This window comes from Eupeodes corollae, chromosome 1 (genome assembly GCF_945859685.1).
Source record: "Eupeodes corollae chromosome 1, idEupCoro1.1, whole genome shotgun sequence".
In the NCBI taxonomy this organism is placed as follows: Eukaryota; Metazoa; Arthropoda; class Insecta; order Diptera; family Syrphidae; genus Eupeodes; species Eupeodes corollae.
In genome coordinates, this window is record NC_079147.1 from 159,613,709 (window position 1) to 159,626,612 (window position 12,904).

A 12,904-nucleotide genomic window follows, 5' to 3' on the forward strand; every position below is an offset into this window, starting at 1 on the left:
CCTCTAAATACGAGGCTAAAACCTTTATAGATGACAAGGAATAATTAAATTGACTTCGAAGCTTACTACACAGAACATTGTGGTTTATCTTATCAAACGCTTTAGAGAAATCAAGGAAGATAAGGAAAGCTATTTTGTCATTGTCTACCGCTTACCTGATGTCTTCTGTTACATTTACTTAATCTGTGTACAACTATGTTTCGGATAAAAACCGGACTGATTTTTCACAGAGAGTAATTTATTATCTTGAAGAAATCAACGTATTTGGAAACTTGAAAAAGTGATTTTTCAAGAACTTTGGAGAGAAACGATAAAATGGCAATGGGTCTGAAATCGGTTTGATTTTTGGGAATTGGTATTATTTATGCACGCTTCCAAGCAGAAGATATTAAATAAGTGTGTTATGTACTTTAAGATATGAGGCAAAATTATTTTTAAAAAAGTTGGGCTTATCTCATCAAAACTAGTAGAATTAGATTTTATAGACAAAACGCTTTCTAAAGCATCTACATCATCAACAGCTGTGAAGCTAAAGTAAGGCATGGAGAAAGAGTTACCAGAAAGATACTCGGCTGATTTATCTCGAAGAATGGTCAAAGAATTATCACTGTTAAAGTGGTCACAGTTGTATGGTGCTTCACCAGCATTTGTGGAAGAAGCAGAAGCAAACATTTTATTTAACCCATTACAATCAACATTGATGCTTTGTCGGTTTACTTGTTTGCCCACTCCAATGTCTTTTAGATTTTTCCACAATTAATGTTTAGCCTGCGAAGGATCCAGTCTTGGGGCATAATAGCGTCTTTTTGCCTCGTTTGTTTTTCAGGTTACTCTATTTTTCACTACACTAAATCTTTTCCAAGCTTTTCAAGCTTATAGGCTTGATCTCGCTGGTGCAATAGAATTTTAATTTCATTAGTAAACCATGCACATGAGTAAACCGGCCTGAAAGATTTTGTTATGAGCGGAACATGAGTATCGAAAAGAATTTTAATGTTATTTTGTATGAAACCTACTTGATCATCAACATGGGGCATAAAATGAATTCTGAACCAGTCTACTGCCAGGAGATCGTTTTTTAAATGACCCTTAGCATTACCCATTTACTGTGTATTTTTTAATATACATTATTGTAGAAGAACAAATTTAATGTCTTATTGTTAGAAAATAATATGAACAAAAAGAATGGAAGTAATACTGTAACCCTGGTTCTTCAATCTTTCGTACTTCATAAAATCTTCAAAGTTTATGCGTGCTTGTTCTAATGATAGCTTAAGAACTTATGTGGATCACTTTACTAATGTCGTCATACATAGTTTGTGTAGAACTATATATTTGTTAAGTTAAAATAGCGCTCAGAAAATTGCATGTGTGTCAGCTCAAAGAATGGAAAAAGACGTTTACCTAGGCGTTTTAAATTTTGTCTTTTTTTGAAAAACTCCGCGCATCCCACCAGACCAGGTACAGTGAAATTAACAACAACAAAAAAGAAATATATCACGTTAAGTAGGTAAAACAATATTGTTTATAACATTTCTTCTGCGGTTTTGTATCTGTGTGTTCATTCGTTATCAAATATTTACCTTAGATAACGACTTACACTTTATATGGAAAAACCAAGCGCAAACACAGTCAGACGGCTTGAAGTGAAATTTTATGGTGAAAAAAAGAGCTCTATAAACAGAAAAACTCAATAATGCGATCCTTGTTCACCCGTCGCCCGTTCCGTATCCGGGAACAAGCAATCTAAAACTTATATACCCCTGAACAAAAATTTGATTTTCAACAGGGTGTTGTTTAGATAGTTTTATATATGTTATCACTAAACTGTGTGGATAAGGTACATAAATGTATATCTTCAGTTTATTAACATGGGATACACTGCATTTCAAAATTTATGACGTAAGTAGGTATATAAACACACACATAAATGCAAAAACCTCCACACAAATACATGAACGCAAACGATTATTTTGTTGCCCACCTTTTAGCCAACAACAACAACAACAAGACACCGTCGAGAACGGTGAGGGCGACACTAAATATCTGGTCGCGGGTATCTATCGCGCAAGAAAGATATGCACAAAGTTCTTGTCTTATCATTGCTAACTGAAGCCTGATATCGGAAAGATATCTCATTAAGTACACGCGGCATCAGATAATAATATCAAACTAGATATTGTGTGTAGTAAAAGTGCATAACCGATTAAATTTGTTTTTATTTTACATACCTACATACATATAGGTACAGTACATATTAAAAAATATTCATTATACATGAGAACAAAATAAAAAAAACGGACCCAAACAGCCACCGAATATCATCGAGGCGAGAAAACGCTAACCAGCAACTAATTAAACCTTACGGACAGATTACAAATTATTCGCTAAAAGATACATGGTAAGAAGTTACGATTTTATATATTATCAGATCTTATAACTACATAGATACATATGAGCTCACAAGATATGGTGTTCCGATTTTCGATAAGACCAAAACGTACCAGTGATAAAATATACTTATAAAGCCGATCGCGAGTATTTTTTTTACGTATATGTGGTTTGATGAAAAATTTAATCGGGGGGCACGCCATTTAGTATTATTTTTTGGGATTGGCAAACTTTAATTTATGCTTTAGTTTATCTTAAAGTGATAAAGTTACGTAGATTGTAGAGATATAAACATATCTATATCTCGTTGTCCTATCAGTGATGTTTTCTTTTTAAACAGGAGCGACAAGATATATAAATTTATCTATCTCAACCTACTGCGTATTATTTCTTGATTTTAATTGACTTTGTGGGTTGATTTAACGATCAATAATATTTTATTTGAAATGTCAGCTAAGAAAATTGATTTTGTTTACTTTCTTGCGGACTTAAGACTTAACTTAAAAAACCTATGAGTAACTACAAACAAAAAACGCAAAATAATTTGAACTTACCAAAGTTACGCCTACAAGCAAAGTTAAAGTTTTTATATCTTCTTTCATATTCATGCTTCAAAATTTGTTCGTGTTTAATTTGAGATTCTGGGGTCAAATTTTTTGACGAAGTTCTAAAATAAAATGAAAAATCCATCTTGTAATTCTCGTTTTGCTTCTGAAATTTTTTGTCAATAAAAGAATGCTCACAAATTACTCTAAAAAATAGACTAAACTGAATTCAATTGAATGGCAAAAAATCGCTAGAATCCAATACAAAATTCGTCATTTAAAACACGTTTTTGAAGCAAAGTGAAGCGCGACAAGAATTGAATCTGCACAGCATCAAGTCAAGAGTTTTCAACTTTAGCCCTAACTGTCCATATAACCACACTAATGTCAAAAGTCTGCGCAGCATGAAGTCAAAAGTAATAGTTAACCCAACAGTTTTCGTATACTTTTCAACTTTGATAGTACCACAAGCTTCATGGCTGAAACACAAACACGCTTCAGCTTCGGCTTCGCCTGACGTTTACGAATTCAGCCATAGGAATTCAATGCATGCTATCAAAATGAAGCATCGACCTCACGTTTCATTTGACAATCGTAAGGAAATAACGTAATGTTACGTAATGTGACTCCAAACGGGAGCTCTAGTTCAAATTCGGTGAAGATTTGCTTTTGGAGGGATTCCCATTGGTTACTATAGGCTGTGTAAGCTACTTCCGCAATAAATTAAATTTTTTCGTTTTCAAAACTCATGTTTTTTTATTTTGAGAAAAAATAACAGCTGCTAATGACAGGAGTGCCATTTTAGAAACGTCATATTGGAAGTGTCGTTCAAAGCAACCTCAAAGCAGGCTCAACGTAACGCAGACGAAGCCGAAGCTCAAGCGTGTTTGTGTTTCAGCCATCAGCTTCACCCACCATTGTGGTGTTAAGTCAGTAATTGTGTACCTCTAAAAGTACCAAGGTTTTCGTGTTTAAAAAAAAACAAGTTGTCAGTTGAATTTAATCTTTTTCTTTGTAGTAACCGTGGCATGATGGTTAGTACGTTGGAGTGTCATGCCAGAGGCCTTGGATTTAATCCCTGCCTATGCCATCTGAAGTTTCTTCACTGGTACTGCCTCTTGCGAGGAGTTGACAAATCCTCCAAGAGTAATTCTTCATAATCATAAAAAGTTCTTTCTCAAGTCAGCCGTTCGGATGCGGCTTAAAACTGTAGATTCCCTCCATCCCTGACATCAGCACTCGTACACAGGTATGGCTGAGAGTTGTTAGTCACTAGGCCGAAGTTCTCAACAGAAATTTTATTAAAAATCAACTAAGATTACTGACAAAATTTGCATATGATGAAGTAGTTTGATTTCAAATCTTTTTGTTGACGAGATTTTTAGTTCGAAAACCAATTTTTACCAATTTTACTTAGAAAACTGGCTGTAGAATTTACTAAATGTCGAAAACAATATTTTCTTTAAGGGGGTATTCTGGTCTAGAAATTAAAAAAATCGATTTTTTTTTCTTTTCATATTTTCATAGTTTAATTATTTAAGAATATGTCTACGAGAGGATTTTCCCAAATTCAAATTATTTTCGGAGAAATAAGTATTTTGCTGAGCAGCCATCCAAATCGGTTGGGCTGCAACTAATAGAACAAAAGACATAATGGGGTACTTTAAACGCGTTTTTCTCAGAACTGTCTTTTTGAATCTGATACCCACGATTTCTCAGGTTCTGCCGAACCGATTTACTTGAAATTTTAAGAGATTCTTCTTTAGGGACTTGTCTACGTCCGGAACTACGGTCATCCCCAAATTTTCATTTTTAATATTTTTAACAAATCGAAGAATGTTCAAAAAAATGGTAAATTTTTTATATTTTTCTTTAGACAGCCGCCATTTTGTAAAAAGAAATGTTTGTAACTTTTCCGTAGTTCCAGACATTGCGACATTATTGTAGATTAATAATCTTTTTTAGTTTTTGATTTCAGATTTCTAGGAGAGTTAAAATCGTGGGTATGGTCACGCACCAAATTTTTGAGACGCACCACTCCATGAACTGATAACTAACGGAATTTTGATTTTTTTTTTTACTTTTTTATTTTTTTTTGTATGCTTCTAATGTGAATAAATAATGTATAAAAAAATGTATGGTAAAATTGTTGCTTGCTTTTTTCTACAGCAATTCAAAAATTACCTAAAATTCATGTCTCTAGACCAGAATACCCCCTTAAGGTGAAATTTGTGTAAAGCATCTTAAGTTTTTGAAAAGGTGTTTAAGTCGAAAAACAACTTTTACCAAGTTTAAGGAATGTTTTCTATATATTTTTATTTGTTTAAGCTTTCACTTTAATTTTTAACAGAATTTTACTGAATGTTGAAAACAAGATGTTTTTGTTTAAGATGAAATTAGTTTGAAGCCAATGGCACGAAATTTAACACCTTACTATTTTTAAACAATTTGCTTAAGTTAAAATCACGGAATGGTTACTTTAACTTTATGCAATTTTCTAAATTCTGACGACATCTGTACAATTATTTTTATAGGAGCAGTGGATGAAATGGTCCAGTCAACAGTTGAAAAATCCAATGAATAGGTCCGTTTAAGCGTATTTGCTTTGTTTATTTTCGCGAACTGTCACTTTTTTTTCACGAACTGTCGTTTTTTAGAAAACGAAAAGAAAGGTTTAAACTCTTAGAGACCATTAGTAAATTGCTAAGTAGTAATTTGTTACACCCTTTATAAAAGGTTCTTTTAAATTTTGCGCTGCTATCTTTTATTTTTAAAAAGATATTTAAGTCGAAAATCAATTTTTACCAATTTTAGTAATGTTTTTCTTATTTTCTTTATTTTTTGTAATTCGATTTTTCTGATAATTTTACGAAAAGTCAAAAACGTTATTTCTCGTTGCATGCGAGTTCCTTGGCATCTATCAAAATATTCTATAATTCAGATCGACAACCTTAAAATAATAATATGGTCCATAGGTCTTAACCTTATATTAATTTACATACTTCAAGGGCTAAAGTGACAATTTTACATAGTACAAGGGCCAAAATGCAATTCACGGTCTATCCTTTTAATTTGGATGACTCCTTCCACATAAAGGTATTTCCAGCTTTTAAAAGTTTTATAAATATGCATTATTTAAAAAAAACTACAAACAGTAAAATTAAGGTAAACATAATAAATTGGAAAGAAAATATAGTTTGACAATAAAAAATTACACGTCTTCTCACTTCAATTTTTGAGAGTTGCTGTTTTTGGGACTTTTATATTCTTGAAATTTTTGGCTTAAATCTCAATTCAAGCACCCAAAGCACCCAAGATTTCGTCAAATTATTAACACATTTAAAGTGTTTTTATTTAAAAGATAATCAATTTTGAACGAAAAAAAAACACTTACATTTACAGAATTGATGAAGAGTTTAAGTAATTTAAAGGAAACTTTAGTTAGTGTTAAGAAAATAACAACAGTTGTTTTCTCAGAATATAACATGAAATTGAGACCAAGTGTTAGAGACCAGTTATAGCTATAATTGAAATCGGTCAGGAAAAATGTTTGAATCGTATTTGACGTTGTTTCCCTTTGATTAGAAATGAAAATTACAGGTATACTGATTGATCGAACATCACACAAAGAAGAATAAAAAGTGTAATTGCGCTTTGATTTTTCTCTAAAAATGCATTTTTTATTTTCCGGGCGAAAATTCATTTTCCTGAACAGCTCATACTTTTATGCCCAAAAGTGAAACGAATCGTTCCACTGATTTGTGTTATAGTTTCACACAATTCCAATGACAGATTTTTGTCAGTAAAAATTTGTTGGTGAATTTCGATCAGAAAATTTTTTTTTAATGAGAGACAGTTTTAATGAAAGCTGTAACGACCTGTCAAAAAAATTTCAATGTTTGTTCTCAATGATGAAAACCAATATTTCTTCTAAATATTCTGATTATTTCCTCTTTCCCTTATAAAAGGTCTTATTAAAATAATTTGTAGAGTTACTTTAGTTTTTCAAAATTTGTCAATACCTTCAAGATAATTACACAGATTTTTGTTTTACTTTTGACAAATAAACCAATTCTTAGGGTAATATCGGTAAATTATTGTTATCAAATTATAGTAGATGAAATCTTTGCTTTTTCAACTTAATTTTATGAAAATTTGATAAATTTGTATTCCTTATAGTTGATGGCCTGGATTCAATTTAATTACCTAAGTACAAATGTTCGAATTACTTACAACATCAAATTTATACACTCAGAGAAAAAAATAGTTATGCCAAAAGTTTTATACTTTGTCTCAAGAAAATATGTAGGTTAAAATCTGCCCAACAACTTTTAATTTTAACTTAAGAGAGTAAAGTGTTATTTAAGTCTTGAAAACTTTTATTTTAAAACCAAAAATAAAGTTCTCAAAATTTAATAACTTTTATATTTAAAACAAGAACATTATTTTCAAAACACGAAGAATAAACATTGTTGTGCCAAAAATTAATGTTATCGGTATCGTTACGTTTAAAAACGTACATTGTTGTCGTAAGAACCATTTCTTTCAGAATAGTCAAGAACTTTAATTCTTGCCCCAAGGACCTATAAAATTGTCTCAAAACCTCAAAATATTAAATACTTACCTAAAACCAAAATCATTTAGTCTAAAAACAAGCCCATAAGTAAGAAGAAATCCTATCCTTAAGCAGTTGCTGCAATTGGCCTTGGAGGAATAACGTTAAACACAAATTTACGGTTAATGTAAAAGGTATATTATTTATTTTCAATATATTGTTTTTTTTTTTATAAAAAGAAATCTCATAAATGTACTCTTGTATATTTATTTGGCCTAATTTCACGGCTCCTTTTGAGGAGAGTGCCTGAAAAAGAAATAATTTTCAGATCAAACTAGTGTTTCCCTTTTTTGTTACAATTCCAATTTTTGTTCACAAAAAAATATTCAAATTACCTATTCAATTATTTAAAAGAAATTGAAAGAGTGTGCGGTTAAAAATTTAATTTTAAACTGTTTTAAATTAAGATACATTCGAGAAGTTTTAATAGTAATTAAAAATTTTTGGCACGACTTTTATTTATGTCCACAACTTCATTTTTCCCGAGGTATTTCAGTCGAAAATTATTTATATTTTTAATTCTTACTTGTATTTTTTTCTAAAATAATTTTACGCAAATGTAACAACGATATTTTCTATAAGATGAAACTAGTAGGCCTGTATATTTATTTGTTCACGCACGATATTCGAGCCAAAATTTAATTTTAAAAAACAAATAAATTGAATAATCGATTTTTCTAAAAAGTTCACCAGACGTCAAAAACGTCTTTTTTATTTTCTTATTTAATCGGTACAATTTGTCGAATAGAAAATGTTGAAATTTATCGTCGTTTCAAGGTCCCTAGTAACTAAATAAAAGATTTTTAGGGAGATGACTGTGTGTGCGTGTGATACGTACGTTCGTACGTCCGAACGTTCGGGTAGCGTTTTCGTCGTCCATATCTCAAGAACCAGTAGAGATACCGACTTCAAATGGTTGGTGATGCAAAAGGACATAATTGTCTCTTCGAATATTTTACGAATAAAAAATGATTTTATCCTTAAAATAATTGCATGAAACGAAGAATAACGTTTTTGACGTCTGATTAAATTTTAAGAAGATTCGAATTGGCAAAAAGACTTACTATATGTTGGTAAAAATTAATTTTTGACATTGATATCTTTTTAAATGTTAAAGGTATTGGCTTCAAACTAATTTCATGTTATAAAACATATAGTTTTCAACATTAAGTAACATTTTGGGAAAAATCAAACTATCAAAGTAAAAACATATAAAAAACATTACTTTCCAAAAATTTCAGACAATCATTTTCATCTTATAGAAAACTGTTTTTAACATCGAAAACATGTTTGCAAAAATTTAACTGTCAGTTTTTTTCATAAAAATTAAAATCTAGAAAAAATAGTACGAGAAATTGGTGATATCTCGTGATTTTTTTTAACAATTCACGAAAATCTACAAAAACAACAAAAAAATTATTTAAGAATCGGTTTTTGAATAAATATTAGAAGAATAAAGACGACTGTCAAGTTAGCACTACATTTTTCTATATATATACTATTTTTTGTTGTTGTTGTAAATAAGTTGAGGAAAAACAATTTCAAAAAATTTTGTTTACTTTCAATTTTGAAGTGAGTGCGTGAAGTTGGCCCCCTTTTTTGTATTTTCCTTTTACAAGAAAGTTATTCCGGTTTGGTCCGCATTATTTCAAAGTTATTTTTTGAAAAACACCCAAAAATGGTGAATGTTGATCAAAGTTTTAGAATAAAATGAAATACTCTAGCCCCCCTATTTTCGAAATTCTAACTTTTTACATTTTATTTAGATTCTAAAAAGCGTCCTTACCATTGTTTTAAAAACTAAGAGTATTAAATAGTATATTATTTTCAAAAATGCAAAATACGTTCTTAGATTCGGAATCTAAAAGGCCTTTTGGTTTTGCTGAAAGAATACAGCTTTGGCTTAAAATTTTAAATTCTTTCAAGGGCACTAAGGAGGAAAAACATTATTTTTTTTCATTTTTGTTTGCCTTTAGCTATATTTGCTTATAGTTTCTATACGAAATTTGAGCACGAACTGGGGGAAATTTAACTTGGAACATTTTAGGAATTTTTGATTTCTTAAAAAAGGGAGCTAACAAAATGTTTACAAAATTAAAAGACATCGATTTTTTTCTTTCCACAACTAATTTTAAACAAAAAAGCTACAATTAATTGCATTGCTACATTTTCGAATATCATTGTTTTATGCCTGGATTCACGGTGTCAAGTTACCACTACATACCCCTTTTTTAAAATAATGAAAGTAAACAAATTTTTTGGAATTTTTATCTTTCCACAACTAATTTACTAAACTAAATTTTATTGTAAAACTATTGCGTACTTAGTTTTAACATAATCAAAAAGTGTAGTGCCAACTTGACATATTTGACACCTCACTACTTACCACTTTTTTTAAAAATCGTCTAGCTAACATTTTTTTTCCACAACTTATTTACAACAAAAAAACTACAATTAACTGCATAGGTACTCGGTTTTTTTAAATTTCGAAAAATGTAGTGCTAACTTGACTGTCGTAGAATAAAGAAAGATATTAATTTCCAATTATTAATCGCACGGAATATATTTTTCTGAATATTTTGTTAAAATTTTAAGCAAGATTGCTCAACAAACGGGATGATAAGTTATCAGTATGGGTTGCATCTCAGCCTCTTTTTTTTCAATAAAATCCGTGATAGTTTTCCAAATCTTAAATCCGTTTCTTCAATATTCAGTTGTATTTGAAATAATATTCGAAAAAAAACTGAAAAGTTGTTATAAGTCTGTAAAAACTAAACAGAGACGCGTAACCATTTATGCTTAAACTATATACAAAGGCAAAATGGTTTGAAAGTAAGTTTTGTTCTCGTAACAAATCTGTTGTTTTAACAATTCTATTATATAAGGTTTTTAAAATATATTAAATAAATTTAAAACAATGTTGAAAACGGGCATTTTTAAAACTTTATCAAAAAGTTAAAAATAAAATTCAAAATCAAAATCAGCACAAAATATCAAACAAAATTTTAAAACGTATTTTTCTAAACTATAGAATTATTTAATTCAAGATTTGCTCAACACTTATTATAGAGTCAAGTAAAGACTCATAACTAATGAGAATTTCCAGAAAATAAGTAAGATACTAAAATGATTTAGATTATTTCTATAGCAGAAAAAGATTTGTTCTTCAGAAAATCATTATAAAAATTATTGTAAGGGAATATTTTGTTTTTTAACTTAGCCTTAAAAATTCGATTTTGGTTGTTTTTAGAATTTCAAAAAAAAAGTCATATTTTTTACAAAGTTAGGACATCTTAATCCTACGTATTGTTGTGTTTGTGAGAGTTTTTTTAGTAGAATTTTATTTGGTTCCTATAATGTTACCAACAATATTTTACACAGAAGGAAATAATTTTTAAAGACAGTAACTTAATTTTTTCTCGATTTTCGATTTAAATCGAAAATCTAACTTTTATTTTCTGTAACATTAAATAAAATGATTTTTATAAGATGCAAGATATTCGAGCCAAAAAGTGATTTTTACAAAGAAAACACTGAGCTAGCCTTAATTAAATTTTGTTCAATCTTAAGGTAATTTTGTAACACGTCACAACGTATCATCAAATTGAATTGAAGTGCGTAGTGTTGTGGATTTGGGATCAACCGAAATTATATATTATGCGTAAAAACCGCAGACTCAATTTTCCTAAAAGTCCTTTCTGTATCTTTTGATGTCTATATCTCTACTCGTTTTGACATAAGACACACAAACATATTTCTTAAAACCTTTGTTTTAGATTTCAAGGCGCTTTAAACGTCGAGAAATCTTAAAAGGACCAATTACACAAATCGGTACCGATTACAAAACCTTCGTATATGTTAAGTTAATAACCATGATCCATGAAATTAATTTATTTTTCATCATTTAATTTATTTCATTTATTTTATAAAGTCACAAAGAACACTCTCTGTGTATCACATTTAAACTCTTTATACACTTAACTTTATAAATAGAATCCTTATCGTATCACACGTTTCAGACCAACACACAAAAAAACAAGCGATTAATCATGATTTTAATTTCAAATTTTGTTTTCAGAACTCAGGTGGTTACCATCATAAAATAATAATTCCTTCACTCTGTATACATGCACTTTATAATTATTGCTATTATTATTAACCTTTTCCAAAGGTAAACTTTACTGCGCATTGCGCCTCTCCGCAATCAAAAAAGTAATAAGTAGATATTTTATGTATTTTGAAATTAATCAACGACTCAGCACAAATATTTCTTTCTTTCACTTTTTTGTTTCTTAGAAATATTCCACGTAATATAAAATTAGGAATTTCAAAGTTTGAAGGTTATTTTTTATTTAATTTTTGTGTGTATTCAATTAAAAAAAAAACAACAAACAAAAAAGACTGCTTCACAGTATTCGTCACAATATTTTTCACTTCACTACGATAAGATACATATCTGCCAAAAAACATTAAATTGTATTTTGTCTGCGATCAATAATTGATTAATTAAATTTTTATATCACTCGAGAAGAAATTTCTTTCAATTCTAAATTCGTAGGAGGCTATATCCAGATTGTCGACAATCTTTTAACATTTTTACTTTTGATTGTGCAAGTTTTTTTTTCAAGATAGGACAGAGACTTTATTTATAAACTAAAAATGATAATTCATTAACTTATATCTCTATATGTGAATGATAATTATTAACGATAAAGATATTTACATAGCGAGGAAAAAATATATAAACTTTATTATTAGGGTGCGGAAATAATATTAAAAAGAAAGGATTTCCTTTCTTAACACATTTTATTCCCACACGTACAAGGACTTTGAAAAGTTGTAAAAGACTAAAACTCAAAGCGGAAGACACAAATGTACTAAGGAAGGTATATATACAATATAGGGTAATCTTCCTTTTATTTTTGTATGTTATTTTCTTATTAAGATATTGAACTTTATCTAGCCATACACAATTATACTATATGGCTAAAAAATATCTAGGGTGCGAGAGATATGATAAAGAATTATCTTAATTTGTATAAAGAAATGATGTTTGTCCTTTTCCTTATCGAACTTAAGATATATACATATGTAAGTGATAAGCATTTTAAAATAGATTTTGTGAATGAAATTTTCGTTTCGAAATCTTAGATATTAAAAACACTTATAGTTAAGTCATGGATGGAATCTTGAATTAGTTGGTAGCTATGAGATCAGAGACTTGATTTTAATATAATATATTTAAATATTTATCAAAAAAAATTATAGCGATGAAATAGCAAACATCTGTTATACACAAGGAAACTCAATCAATAAAGAAAAGTCTAAGCTTAATATGCTGGAAATGATTTAT

General features: G+C 29.5%; 1 protein-coding gene across 1 annotated transcript in view; it reads left to right on the forward strand.

The window, feature by feature from the left end:
• Positions 1-2,021: 2,021 nt before the first annotated feature.
• Positions 2,022-12,904, forward strand: part of LOC129942196 (box A-binding factor) — a 79,838-nt gene continuing 68,955 nt past the window's right edge. The window contains exon 1 of the mRNA XM_056051047.1: positions 2,022-2,401. Within this exon, the coding sequence (XP_055907022.1) occupies positions 2,399-2,401 (3 nt within the window). The 5' untranslated portion in view covers positions 2,022-2,398. The remainder of the gene's footprint in view (positions 2,402-12,904) is intronic.